This window comes from Falco cherrug, chromosome 2 (assembly GCF_023634085.1).
Source record: "Falco cherrug isolate bFalChe1 chromosome 2, bFalChe1.pri, whole genome shotgun sequence".
Lineage (NCBI taxonomy): Eukaryota > Metazoa > Chordata > Aves > Falconiformes > Falconidae > Falco > Falco cherrug.
Window position 1 is genome coordinate 115,606,567 of NC_073698.1, and position 15,306 is coordinate 115,621,872.

The 15,306-nt window shown below is 40.5% G+C and overlaps 1 protein-coding gene across 2 annotated transcripts in view; it reads right to left on the reverse strand.

Moving 5' to 3' along the window:
- EPHA6 (EPH receptor A6) overlaps nt 1-15,002 on the reverse strand; it is a 513,385-nt gene extending 498,383 nt beyond the window's left edge. For both annotated transcript variants that reach the window (XM_055703220.1, XM_055703219.1), the window contains exon 1: nt 14,870-15,002. In XM_055703220.1, the coding sequence (XP_055559195.1) occupies nt 14,870-14,972 (103 nt within the window). In that variant the 5' untranslated portion in view covers nt 14,973-15,002. The remainder of the gene's footprint in view (nt 1-14,869) is intronic.
- Between the last annotated feature and the right edge of the window lie 304 nt (nt 15,003-15,306).

The window sequence follows — 15,306 nt, forward strand, 5'->3', positions numbered from 1 at the left end:
CCAAACGTTGCACCTTTCAATTACAGTATGTCCTTAATTTTATTTACATAACTGAGTGCAGTTCCAGATGACTCACTTCAGTTATCCTTTGTTTGCAAAAGGACATACTGCGTTATTTTTCTGCTGTCAAAAAAGTTTTACTAATTGGTATTTTTTCAGTCATTCTTACTTCTGGAATTTCAAGTGAATTAATGGGACCTTCCAACTTCATGGGGTGAGTCCCTTACATAAATAAAATAATCTTATACCACCAACACTGACATATGTAGTTACTGAACTCACTGGGAGCTGATCAGAGGGCTGTACAGAACACTAATGTAAATTACCCGCTAACAGAGCACACTGTTAACTCCTGTTCTGGGGTATGTGTACAAGTGAAGATGATACTTAGGCCAGACATCTCAACAGGGTTCTCAAAAGGCTACATTTCACTTTTATTCAAATAGAATGGAAACAATACTGACAGCTAAGGAGAGAAAACAACGAAAATTACCAGGATCTATATTAAGGCAACCAAAGCCCAAGTCATGATTTAGTGATTTTCTCAAAACCCAGCAGCTGTAGTGGGCTATTACCAAAGAACCTTACAGTATTATCTCTGACTAGGTGGAAAACTTTGAAATGATCTACCACATTTTGCAATACAAAAGAAATATAAAGAACTCTACTGAAGACTCTACTTCTGACTCTACCTCACAATATTTGGAAGTTTGGGTTTATTAAAACCTACTGTATGTCCATTTGATTTCTATCACCAACCTTGGTTTGGCATCATTATAGTATACCTGCCATTGTAATATTCCCATTCTCTATGGTGTGCCTTGTGATACTTGCTTCAGTCACAGTTGACCCAGAAGCCATTGTGTTTCTCTGGGGCATTGCCTTACAGCAATAAAATTAATATATAGCATGTATATTCATCATGTGATTATTATCTCTCCAGCTTTGGTCTTGGTTTTCTGCTCTGATACCCAAATGGTCCAGCTGTCCTTTCCTACTCCTCCTTTTAAGAAAGTCACAGTGCCTTTCGTTGACACACAAGCTTGTTTCTCTTGAATCTGCACTTTAATAGTGCCTAGTACAATCATGTCCTAACTGATTCCTCTTGAAATGATCCCACAGAATGTGTCACAGTGCAGAAATATCTGGGAGAATGCTGATTATTCACAGCTTCATTTTTACCTATGTAGATTTTGATGCTGAAATTATTTATCAATGCAAAACAGCACACATCCACCTATGCCAGCCCACACAGAAGGTCAAAGAGAACAAAATGGCTGAAAAAACCCAAACATACAACAATTCAGTTTTTAAAATATCATTACAGAGTTACAATTCAAAGACAATCGGTTAAACCACTCTCAGTTTCTAATCAGCTTACTTTCTTCCTCCATATATACCTATTCCCTGTTCAGGTCCTTTAATAAATGCAATGGAAAGCTACTACAGATACTGTTGGGGCTAGGAAGAGTCAAGTCTGAGCGAACCAGAAACATTCACAGCTAAAATTTGGATTGCTGAGTAATATGTTTTGCTGATTCACAGAATGGTTGAGATTGGAAGTGCCCTCTGGGGGTCATCTTCTCCAATCCTCCCCGCTCAACCAGGGTCACCTGGAGCAGGTTGCCCTCAGGACCGTGTTTAGACAGCTTCTGAATATCTCCAGTGTGGGAGACTCCAAAACACCTCTGGATAACACGTGCCAATGCTCAGTCACCCTCACAGTGCGGTGTTTTTAAAACCCAAACCGTCATAGTGTGGTTGAGAACCACCACAGTGCAGTGTTTCTCAAAAGACAAAAAAATGTTTCCTGACATTCAGAGACCACCTCTGTGTTTCAGTTTGTGCCCACTGCCTCTGCTCCTGTCACTGGGCACTGCTGAAAAGAGCCTGGTTCTGTTTTCTTTGCAACCTACCTTCAGGTATTTCCATAGACTGGTAAGACCCCCCCCGAGCCTTCTCTTCCTGTGGGCTAAACAGTCCCAGCCCTCTCAGCCTTTCCTCATAGGAGAAAAGCTCCGGTCCATCACCTTCATGGCCCTTCACCGGACTCTATCAGTATGTCCCTGCCTCTCCTGTAATGAGGAGCCCAAAATTTACTTTGAGTGTGGACTCACCAGCACCGAGTCAAGGGGAAGGACCTCCCTTCATCTGCTGGCAATACTTTGACTAATGCAGCCCAGGATACCATTTGTCTTGGTGTCCTCATCCAGGTCCTTTTCTGCCAAGCTGCTTTCCAGCTGGGTGGTCCCCAGCATATACTGGTGCATGGGTTGTTCCTCCCCAGGTGGATGACTTATGCTGAACTTCAGGAGGTTCCTGTCAGCCCATTTCTCCAGCTTGTTAAGATTCCTCTGGATGGCAACATGGCCCTCTGGCATATCAGCCACTCCTCTCAGTTTTATGTCATCAGCAAACTTGTTGAGGGTGCACTCCACTGACAAAGAAGTGATCCCCTCCAACTGCAAAAGTGGAGTTTAAATCAAAAATACAAAAAAGTGCAAATAGCAGAGAATCTTCAGTTCTTGAACAGTAATAACAACACACGGTTATTTTCCAAACTACTATTTGTAAATAAAAATTTACTTATTAGAATCGAAAGGCAGAGAGGCAGGGTTAACAAACCTCTTGGGACTTTTTAGTCACTTTTAGTTATGAACTGGAAAAGGCTTGAATTTCTGCAAGGGCCAACTGGGTGAAAAGACCAGTTTGGTAATCCCGTTGAGGGAGGTAAAAGTACTGTTGTGCATTAAAAACTGACTAAAAGGTAAATGCACATATTGCTGACAAAAAGTACATAGCAAGGTGAAACAATGCTCTGTGTTACGATCACTGTTTGATATATTTATTAAATGGAAAGGAAGCAACTGAGGACCATGATCCTCACGCTCTTTTCCCTTAAAAAGAATGCAAATCAGGTAAAACTATGCTTAAATTGCAGCAGAGTAAAGCAAGTGTATGGAGGAAGGTAGGGCAGAAAATCAGTTCATAAATTATTTTGGACTCATCTAAACTTTTAAACAATTCAGAATTTCATATAACAACAACAAAAAAATTTAAACAAATTAAGGTTCTACATAAGACAAACTACATTATAAAACATTCAGACCTCCAGGCTAAAGCCTGAACAATCAGATGAGCAATATGGTAATTTGTTCATTAACCTTTACAATGTATGTACCATGATCCATCTGAACCAAGAATGGAGGTACAAATGCAAATCAGGAAGAAGACTGCCTGTTGTCAGTAAATTTTAACATTATCTATGTGCCATTCTAAATGTCAACTGCTAATCAAGCCTAATCTATTATTGATTTTCTTTTTTGTTTTCAAAATACCTGTCTGTAGCACCAGTTTCAATCAGCTTTCATTTCTTGAGGCACACCTCTCAAGTATAACATACTTCTATCAGACTATAGCTGTTAAAAATAATTTCCTAATTTGCTCTAATATAACAGAAAGCCACTAAGGCTAAGGCTTCAGGACATTACTTAAAATCAAAACTACTTCTTAAAAAGGAAGTAAGGAAAATTATTATTAGTAAAGTGAATAGGCTAAGCATTACTGGAACTTTTGATGTATTGCGGCAACATCAGGTGTGCCATGAAAAAGGAACGAAATGGGAAACTAGGTACACGTGTGACCTCCGTTCTAACTATGGTTATAGCTCATGTTACTTAACTCTCTCATCTTACAACAGTTTTTTTGCCTCTTCAACATTTACCAAACTAAAATATTCTATTTCAAACCCTATGTTTGAAGTGGACTTCTACAAAAAAAACCTGAAAACAAAACTGCTCAAACATTTCCAAGAGCAAGAGAAGGGAAAATATGTTCTGCATCTTTACTTCAAGAACACTAGCATTTCTGTGATTTGAAGCATCCTGACAGATATTCACTGATGTCCTTTGCTATAAGCTCACATTTACTCAAACTGAACATGTTCTCTACAGCAATTTGAAATTTTGGCTCTGCCAAAGCTTATTTACACTTACTGCATTCCATCCTTAGCAGACTCTGTGTATCAGTTTGACTGTGCTGGTACTGTTACCACGGAGCAACTAAGCATACTCCATACATACATAAAATCTTAGGGCTGCAAGGCTGCACGGGATGGTCCAGTCACTGTATCTTCCAAGTCAACAGGTACAGAAAGCTTTCTTCTCATTCTCTCATCTCACTCAGAGCTCAGAGACAGTGGAAGGACAAGGAAACCAAACAGCCTAAATCAAATGCAGCAAAATGAGGAATGAAACCATAAAAAGCAGAAATTAAAAGGAACTTGTGGGCACTGATGGACAGACACCTTTTAGCAGAGGAGTAAGGCTGAGAAAGAAAAAAAAGAGGAAAGAAAAGAAAGGACAACTGAAGTGATAAAAAGAGCCACAGAATATGAGGTCATGGCCATCAGAGCTCTTATGCAACCTAGCAAGGACAGCCCTGGTACGTTACCTGAAAATGAGCCTATTTTACTTGCAAGTTTCAAAATTCCTTTGCTGCTTAACATAATCTACTGGCAAGCTGCATGCCTTCATTACCATCTAATGCTTATGCCATGGAAGATGGCATCTCTCTTGCCTTAAGTAATTCAGATCATTTAGTAGAGGATTACACTGCTAATCTAAACAAACCATCATCCTACGTGAATGGCATGTGAAGAAGGAGAGAAAAAAATGAACTTTTTAAAATATAAAAAATTGCACTAGAAAAGGAAATTTTGTATTAACTACATTTTTATACTATTGCAAGTCCCACATTTAAAAGTTAGGATAAGCCAGAACTGAAGCAGTCCCTGTGGCTCACAGTCTACATCAAAGACAGCTAGTTCCCAAGCCAGTGGGAGCCGACAGCTCTGTGGGCGAGCTGGCCAAGAGTTCTGTTGTGAGTGGAGGCCTTGACTTCAGGAAGGCTGTTAAAGAGACCAGGTACAGAAAATGGCAAGAAAGTTTCAGGTCTTTAATTTGTGTGGCACAAATCGACTTCATAAGCATTCAACATTTTGACACGCTGGGTTATATCACGGATTTTTAAAACAAGGACAAAACGTTCCTTGTAGAGAACAACTTAGTGAAATACAGGAGGGAAAAAAAATAACAATTAGTTTCACTGAAGACTACACTGAAAACCAAGGTGTGGTATCTACCTCTGCCACCTACCTCTGAGCACATAAAAAACTAACTCCTTGGAAGATGCAGTGGGTGTCACAAATGGGTCACAAGCTTTGGCCTTTAACTCTTCTCCTTAGTTCAGTGGCTATAAAGACACAGAAGACTTGCTCAAAAGAATATTGTGAAAATAATAGTTTTGAAGTGAATCAACACTGAAAAAATAACTGCATGCAGCCTAATATTTGCACAAAGCCATGTATTAAATGTCGGCTACAAGAAACGTTGGACTCCTTCCAATCACCAAATGCATTCATTTCTCTACACTAGATGAGATGCCCTTTAGATAGCCTATAGAAAAATGAAGTATATGATAACATCATTATATTCATCTGCATCAAGAGGAACCATTAACATGACATGGAATACCATCTGATTTCCTCATTGACTTTTACAATCCCAGATTTCTTCAGAAGCAGTTTTTCTCTAGCAGACCTTTTTTCTTTGTGCAGTATACACAATCATTCCTCCTCCTTTGAATACAACACATCTTTATCACTTCCAATACAGGCAATTTTACAAAAGCAAATTCTTACCCTTAGCATGAGATCCTTCTCTGTATTTCTTAAAGAAGGAAATAGCTAATTCTGAAATTCTTAGTGTGAAAATCTGTAACTTAATAACCTTTTTTTATCATATACCAAAATCACAGGGTAAACGTTCCTACTGCTGTCATAGCATCAACAAGAGTTTGGGTTTCCACCACAACTGATGGCAGTCTGAGTGCGAGTTTGGCTGAGAAGCTTACATGTACCACACCTCTCATCATGTTTCTTCATTCCTAAATACTAACAGTATTCATATTTACCTAAATTAAATGCCCCTCTAAAAAATAAAGTCCACTAAACTGAATGATTAAATCTAACATAACCCTCTGCGTGGGTGTTCCTGCTGTATTATTCTGGCATGCGAGCATTTAGCAACTCCAGCAATACAAACAGAAGAAATCTAACAGAGTCAAAGGTTTTACATTTCCTTTACCTTCCCCTTCAAAGATCTTCAGCAGCCAGACACAACAGGCACAACATGAAGGACTATGCAATTTTACGTGGCCCCACTTTGTTTAGCAGAAAGTGCTGGATCCAAACCACATTTTGAAATATGAATCCCTCATCTAAATGCTTTTCATGCAATCAATTTCCAGCCACGAAGAATGGAAGCGCTACAGAAAAAATGGCTAGGCCCCCTTTCATATATTTTTTTAATATGTCCAAAATATAGTTCAGCAATTTAATTCTAAATTTTTGCAGAATTTCTCCTATAGAATTTGATTTTAAACCAGCAGCTGGAACCCACTGGGAAAACTGGCCCAGGAAATTTCAGGGAGATAATCACTTTTACCAAGATTAAAATGCTACTGCATTATTTTACAGAATGCTTTCCAATTCATTCTTTTATTCCTTTATTTTAAGCCAAGAAGCAACCAGCAGCCAGAGAATACAAATTACAGCAGCAAGCGCGCTCTAACCAAAGGTCCCCAGCCAAAACAAATCACTCATTACATGCATCAATGATACTGTTTGCTATATGTGACTTTTCCCCTTTTCTTCTAGGTGCAGAAGCCATTAAATGGATTGAGACAGTAGAGATCCCAGTAAATACACCTTTCACTATGTCCTCATTCTGTGTGTACCTTCACAGTAGCTTGTTACAGATGGTGCCTACTACCCACCTTTTCCTTTGCGTGGAAGTGACACAGCACTGATTTTAATCGAAGCTAAAACCTGTGTAATTTCAAGAATCTGTTGCCATGAAGGAATGCTGTATTACAAATGCAGTTAACATATCTGTATATTAAAATGTTCACTCCGGATTGCTCATGTTACTGCTTCTCACACGAGTATTGCTTATGCTATCCAACAGAGCTGCCCTGCCCTGCAGGGAGCTGCTGTGCATCTAGCCCTCATTAATCTGGTATTGCTCTTTTTGGAGAACCTGTCAGCAAACAGTTAAGACACCTCCAAAGACTGCCTGGAATTCAGTCAACTTAGAACAAATAAAACCACCTCTCCTAAAAGGAAAAAAAAAAAAAAAACCCAACCAAAAAACCAAGTCTACCAGCTTCTTACAAATCTACCTAAACACAAACCAAGAATTTCTGTTAAAAGAGTATTACACCTTTAAATTCTTGTTTTTTCCTAGAGATATTAAGTAGAATCTTAAATATGAGCACAAACAAAACAGGGGACAGTGGAAGAAAAAGGGAAAGTGGACGAAAGGCGATAACAAGAAAGACTTTTTCCACGTTTCTTATGGTGGGACGGTCTTGTACCAGCTGGTACAAGGAATAGAGACCCATGGACAGAGGCCAGCCCTGGACAGGCAGCTTCCCCCACAGCAGCCTCCTGGAGATCCTGTGTGGACTTCTGGGCTGCACCAAACCCCACGTTTCCCAGAAGAGGATTTCAAGCAACATTAACACCACAGTTAAGGAAATGTTAAGGGTCACAAAGCTGGTGACCAAGTGAATGAAGCATGGCCGCCTCTGGCGGGTAATACAAAAAGAATCAGGACCCCACCTTTCCTCAGAATTTCAGCTTGTCCCCTTCTTTGCATAGAGATAAATCACAGTGACACAGAACTTTGAGCCGTGGTGCGGGGTTTGGCAGAGAAGCGTATGTGGGGAGAGTTAGGGATATAACCTCAAAAACATTGGGACAACTTAAAAATAGATTTTATAGTAACCCATTCCTTACAGATTTTTGAAGAACAGGAAAAAGATTCAAAGCTAAAGTTCTTCATTTTAATTGACCTTGTTTCAAGTCTGTTTGACGTTCGTCGTTCGTACAATTTATTCTATGTTGTGTTATATCATTAAGACTTTTTTAATACTAAATGTTTCTAGAGTTTTGAATCAAGATTTCCAAATTGTTGTTAAATGTGAATGTCACCTTTTTATATTTAGAGATTTTAAATCCTGAGATTATTCCACAGAACATTTATTTTCAATCTAGATATAATTTCCCCATGAAATAAATGTTTTTGAATTTTGAAAAAACTGATCCTACTGGGCCACCAAAAGAAATGTCAGTTAAGAATATTACAGCATTTTCTTAATCTAGTCTTAGTTTAAAGATCGAAATACCCCTACTTTCTTTAAATACACATAATAATTATTGAGGCTTTAGGTGTTTAGAATGTGGAAAGATTCATAAAGCAAAGTAATAGTATCTGCTAGCTTACAGGTTGAGGCATTTGTTTTGTTGGGATGCTTTTGGGTTGCTCTTTGTTAATATAATGGATTAGCAAGTTTCAGATATCTTTATAAAACATGGAGTGGATTTAAAACCAAGACTGGTCTCTAAGCTGTGTTCTGTAACACATTAAAATTAGTACTTACGTTAAAAACAGATGCTGAATTAATTGAAGTGACTTCTCTTTGATGCTTACCTATTTTGAACAGACTTATTCTTAGATGTGGGAACGATCAATAACCTACCTACACAAAAGAAAAAAAGGTGTTGCAAGATTGATAATGAAAGCATCCTTGGAACTAGTATAAGGATTGCTGGAATAAGTAGTTGGCTGGAAGACTAACTAAGGGGATTACAAGAGACATAAACCAGCTGAAGATAATGTCACTGTTAAATTTTACAGGCTTTTGTATAGTCTGGAAATATTCTGCCAGAAGACAGAGTGATAATTATTGACAAATAAGCACAGAAATGGAAATAAATGTTTACAAATGCATTTTAAAAGCCCTAAAAATAAATTACTAGATAAAAATATAGTTCTTTATGTTTTTAACAGGTCATACAAACCTATTCCAAGTAAGAAAAAACCAAACATTAGTACAAAAATCCTGAATTTTACAGAAGTTGCCAAGAGAGAAATTCACAAAACCAAAAATGATAAGGAAGTGGCACTCAACAATCAGAAAGTAATCTAAGAGAAAGGTCTGGAGAATCATTTTCTCATGAAGTTGAGTAAGCTGATTTGTATAGACCAGAAGGAAATCCTGCAAACAATTTCGCATTTTTATCATGCAAGAGAAATCTTTTCAGTAGTAATTCTTAGTTCCAACCCCTTATCATAAATACTGGTATATCATTTACAAGTTCAAAACCAGCTTCTGAAGATACACTGTTCACAATAGATCCTTTTTTGTTGACCTCTCCTGCACAATAACATGGTTCCTGGAGGTCAGCAGAGATTTTGGACAAATACTTTCTTTCCCTACTTGTCTGTTTCCACACTATTTACCATTTTCTCTCTCTGTCACAGAGTTCAGCATGTCAAGGGGCGTAACGAAGGACTAGCCTCTTCTTATGTCAATGTGCAGTTAGGAAAATTCAGTGATCCTCACGGAAATGTTCCTTCCACCTTACACACACAGCTGGTATAAGAATGTATGCTAACATAGCTGTGCTATATTGGGATATAAAAAAAAATGAAATGCTTCTCATATTGCATATTGTATCAGTTTCTAAATATCACTAATCAGTTAAAGGAGTTTTAAACATGTTAGGGTTTTCATTTTTTTCAAAAATTGCCAACAAATCGAATATTAACTTACTCTATATCTTACTGACAAATAATTTACTGAACTTTCAGACTTTCCTGAAATCCACAAGTGAAAAGTCTAACATCAGATACCCTAAACAAACCCATCGTTCAGATCTAAGTAATCTGACCTAAAAACATGTATCTGGAAACGCAGAGGAGATCTGCATAAGAAAACACTGAATTTCCTGCATGCTTTTTCCTTCTCTCATTTGTAAACTACTTGACTTGCCAAAAGAAGTGACACCTGGCCAAAAATTAACTGTTAAATGCACACGAGGATAAGAATGGTCATTCTGGACCATTCTCAAGTGTATCTGATCCAATACCGAGGGCCAGTTTGAGAGCAGCCAGCGGGAGATGTTGAAAAGAACCGCAGAAGAGTAGGCAGGTGAGGTATGGCCATCCCCTCTGTGCTGGTGTCAGTCCGGTTTCTAGGAACTACACTGGCTTGTTTCCTGCTGTAGGCAAGATGCTGGCTGAAACTGGAAACACTGCTCCCTGAATAAATCATGAGAGATGGAAAAACCACTGCTCACTAACTGTCAGCTGCTCTCTTAAGTTTGGCTTTCCATACCTCCTTGTAACATTTAGCTTAAATTTTGACTTGCCTCCTTCCTCAAGAAGGCCACGTTGTATACTTTTGGAAACACTTTAGTTCCCCTGTGGTGCCTTCACACCCTCATGTTACATGAGAACTACTGTACTGACCTAGTTTTAAACTGTATCTGCTTAAGCGATACATTTTTTAATATTTCCATACCGATCATTCTCATTCGTCCAAAACAAATTATTAACAATATCCAAACAGCACTTGGTACTGCCAAATACAACACCAGGAATATATCACGAAGCATTAACTGCAAATTTGTGCATCTCATACTTATGGCACACAAATCGAGGCTTTGGGATAACAAGTCATTCTATGCGTATCTTCAGCTTCAGAGGTTCCAAAGTCTTCATTAGCACTCAAATCTATATGGAGGTGAGATGCGTGGGTAAAAATATATTTTTTAAAATTTCTTAAAAGCTTGAAACTGAAGTATGATTTTGCTCATGACTTTACATACTTAAAAGGGAATGGCACACTTTTACTGCAATGGTTGTGTTTGTTCCATTCTCTCATCTTTCCGGAATGATGAAAATGCTCACAAAAAATACTTGCTGGAAAACTTAACATCAAAATCCATCAGGATGAGTACAACACAGGCTGCAGCACAGCCTTCTTCACAGTACCTTAAGTCCTCAAAGTAAGGGATACCCTCTAGCAGTGAAACACCAGTCTCATTCAGAGAGAAGTTCAGTCCCCACAGACACCAAGTCTCCTTATTGCTACAGGAAAATTCTGAGTGCTGTATTCAGAAAGAGTGCTTAGCTGTGATGGATTGCGCTTATGTAAAAATAAATATGTGAATAAAAATAAGCCAACTTCTTTGAACTGATGAATAACTCAAGGTCATTAGTAATCTGTCTGAGATTTTAATACCAGAATCAAAAAGCTTTATTACCTACTTTGAGCTACCCAATTTACATCTAGTGTAATCACTGTGAAAATAAAGGCTATACAAATTTTGGAACTTAAATTTGACATTATTTCTTACCTCGGGGTTTGGGTTTTTTGATATGAGGAAGAAAATTAATGCAGGTGCCTTTTAGAAGGAAGCACAAAAAGACCAACCTTGCATAAGCTGACAAGATGTATCAATACCTGGTAACTGAAAAAGCAACAGCCTGCTTTTACAGTTCACCGGTAGACCTGACGCATTATCAACTCCGTAAGTTCTGTAGTTTACTTCAGAAATTAATCGTCTGGTGTCATATCATTACAGATACAGTTTGAAAGAAACCAGGGTGAAAATATTATTTCCATTTTACATATATGTGGAAACATACATGCATGGATGCTTAGCAAAAGACACGGTCAAGCTGTTACCTGATGCGACCTTTGTCTTAAAAGGTCATACACGTTTTGCACAAAGAAGTTCACAGCTCAGATGCTATTATTATCTGGACTTCAAGGTTTGAGAGCAATTGTCTAATTCATTGCGTTCTGGCAACCAAACAGCAATCCCACAACACAGGCTGAAATCCTGCCTAATAATGCAACTTGTTCATAACTGGATGTCATGGACAACTAATGAAAATTTAGATGAACATGCAAGCACTCATCCTACGCCATTAATTAAGGCTTATGTTCCAAGCAGTTTGGTTTCAGACTGCAGTGGTACGTTGTTCCTATGCAGCTCCATGGCTATGCCTACCTACAGGGTTTTTCTAGTAACAGCTAGCCCTTGGCATGGTCATAATTTGTTTTTGAACTTACCACTCCATTAAGATGAATGAGTAAATTCACTTCCCTGTCAATAGTATTGTTTGTGTCTGCCTTGCTACAGATACTGTAAAACGCCACGCATTGATTTACTGGGTGAAGAATGACAACCTAAGAGTCTTGGAACTATATAAAAAAATACATCTTTCTGTTTGAATAAAACGAACAAAAAGATTAATCCCAACACAGTAATAACAATAATTTATAAGACTGGAGTATATTAATTCTCTGAAAATCCCTCTTTAATAAGAGGAAATAAACCATTAAAAATGAAGTGGAAGGGCTGCCTGTTTCCTGCGCCGGGTTAATAAACGTATTCCCCTTACACCTTTTTCTCCCAAGCAATCAAGAAACCCATACAAAACATTCCTTTCCCATTTAGTATTAATGCTGGTATGTTTGTAAATACAAAATAGAAGACTAAATATATCAGATAGTAAAGCCAATCTAAGTTTTTATTATTATTACTAGTGAAAACCCCACAGCAAACATGTTCCCAAGACGTACATTCTGAAGATATCACCTTATGAAAATTTCAGAGTTTGTTTGGGGGTGCTTTTTTCTCACAAGCTTTCAAGAAATTCTTTACAGCTGGGACTCCAAGTGTTAGTAACTGGCATTTTATACTTACACGTTTAAGTGTTTACACAATGGGCAACTTCTTTATTGTACTAATTTTCTTTCATCCAATTCCTGGATTTAGAGAAATTAATCATTAAAAGTAGACTCTTCTGCTAGCATTTTATTAATCAGGTGGGGGGTGCGTTTTAAAGCACCTGTATTAATTCAATAAATTTTCGGTTTGCACATGCTTTGTTGAGTTACACTTATTGTTTGATTTCTATGGTACAATGACAGTACCAAAGACAAGAGGTCGCTCGTTTCATTGTACGTTTTGAAACAAGGTGCAGAAAGAGAAGTTGTTCAGAAGTTAGGTAATTCATCAATACTTATACAGCCAATACCTCAGTACCTGAACTTGTTGAGAAAAGTTATGTCAACATCAAAAAAAACCACTTGACAGCCTTTTCTTTGGCCTAAATTGATTTTGGTAACTATTCCCTCCCACCCCTTTTCACCTAGTTTTTAAAACACTATTTAAACAATACTAATTTAATCCTAGGATATCAAATACTAGTTTAGAAACCTAAGCTGACAAGTATTACTTAATAAAAATTCTTCACCTTTGATGCAGACACTGTGCCTCGGTCATTCTATAACACAGTGAATAGATTTATTGTTTTTTTAAACCACATTCATGTATCTTGTTAGGCCTTGTGGTAACATAGCCGACATTAGCATGCACTAATGAGCGATAGAAAAGGAAAAAAGCTATGTTGTGCTACTTGGAAAATCTGACATTTTCTAAGACACAAGTAAGGGTAAAATCTAATACAGCATTGATACGACTATGTTATGCAATTACAAACTGAAATTATTCATCATGTTTAGTGCACAAGAGGTAAAGGAACATCCAGGCCACAAGTGACCCTGATTGCTCAGGGTATCTGTGGCCATACCATCATATTTTTCCTATCTTCTAGATACTGTATTCTCTCCTCTTACTGTTACCCGCAGGGATACAATGACCACTGAAAACAGATTGTAAAACAGCAGTGTGAGAATATATGAACTACAGATCCGAGAGTACTCCACAACTGAACCCAGTTTGTTTTCTCTGATCGTCACTTTCCACCATAGCTGTTTCCAGCCCTTTCAGTAACAGTGGGTGAAATAATTACTGTTGGAAGCAACATAGAAGGCTACCCTTCAGTCCCATTTCCACTCACGTCACTCCGTCAGATGGAAGCTAAATCATACAAAAATAATTTTAAAAGTAGGTGAGACACTCCCAGTTTAGGAATAGAGGCATCCTACATCCTCCATATAAACAGAGAGATGTACATCAAACAAACAGTTAAGGAAAGGCGCTGCTCTATCCAGATGTTCAATAACATATATTGATGTTTCACGATCAGTTATAAGGTTGTTGGTGGGTTTTTTTCAGTTCTTCATAAGAAAACCCGATATCCTCTGGATGTGCTGTGCATTTTTATTTTTCTAAACAGGACAATTCCCTTTAATCCAGAGGCATTTTGCTGAAACGCACAGTTTACAACCTAAGGAATTCAAAGCCTGCCTTCAGTAAGAGACGATGAGCACGCACCTGTGACAAAGCCAGCCTTGAAATGGTAATTTATTTTTTTTTCGGACAATCACAGCGTAGCACGGCAAAAGGGGGTGCCAAGGGCAGGACTGGGTGCTAGCTGGGTATTAAGGGCAGCTGGCTGAGGGGGAGCGATTCCCCTCGGCGCACCGAGCTCTCGCAGCCCCGCTCCGCAGTCGCTCTGCGTTCGGCTGGAGCTAAGTTAAACCTTAAAAAACACATTTTAAGTAAAAAAAAAAAAGAGCCGATGGTACCGCTCGCCCTCAGCGGGAGGTAACTGCCGTTCCGCTGCTCGGTCCGGGCAGGGGTGGCCGCAGCCCCCGGAGGGGGCTGCGGCACGGGGAGGGGGATACCAAAGCCCCTCTGCTTCGCTCTCACCAAACCCCCAACTTTTGGGGGTGGCGGGCACAGGCGGCACGAAGGGGCGGCGGCGGCCGGTCCCCCGGTCCCTCTGTCCCCTCTAGCGGCCGGGGAAGGGGTGTGTGTGTGTGTGTGTGTGCAAAACCGGGGGGATCCCCAGCTGCTGAGCACCCCAGCGCCCCGACACCGGCCTCGGCAAGCACCCCGCTGCCCCGGGCCGGGCGGAGGTGCGGCCCCAGGCCCCTCGCACCCTGCGGCCGCCGGAAAGTTAGCGGGAGCCCGCCCGCACCGCAGCATCCCCCCCCCCCCCCCCCCCCCCCGCCTCCATCCCCCGGCCGCCCTTACCGTGGTTGCTGGCGACGTGACCGGCGGCGGCGGGGCGCGCTGTCAGCAGGGGGAGGAAGAGGCCGACTCTCCAGAGCAATCCCCTCACCTCACAACACCCCATGGCTGGTGCCCGCCGAGCGCCCCGCGTCCTCGGCCCGCCGAGGCTGCCCGTCCTTCTTCAGGCCGGCGGGGAACGCCGCCGCGGCGCCCCCGCCCGCCACCCCGCCGGGGTCCGGTGCGGCCCGGCCGGCTGCGCTGCCTGCACTGCCGCCGGGGGCTGCCCGGGCCGGGGCGGGCGCATCCACCGGCGGGGTCCCGGGGCACGGCGGCGGCCCGGAGGGCGGGGGCGCGGGCAGCCCCCACTGCCGCCCCGCCGCGGGAGGCGGCGGCGCTGGGAGCCGGGAGAGCTCCGGCAACTTCGAGGAGGCGACGGCCGGGGTTGGGGCGGGGGGCGG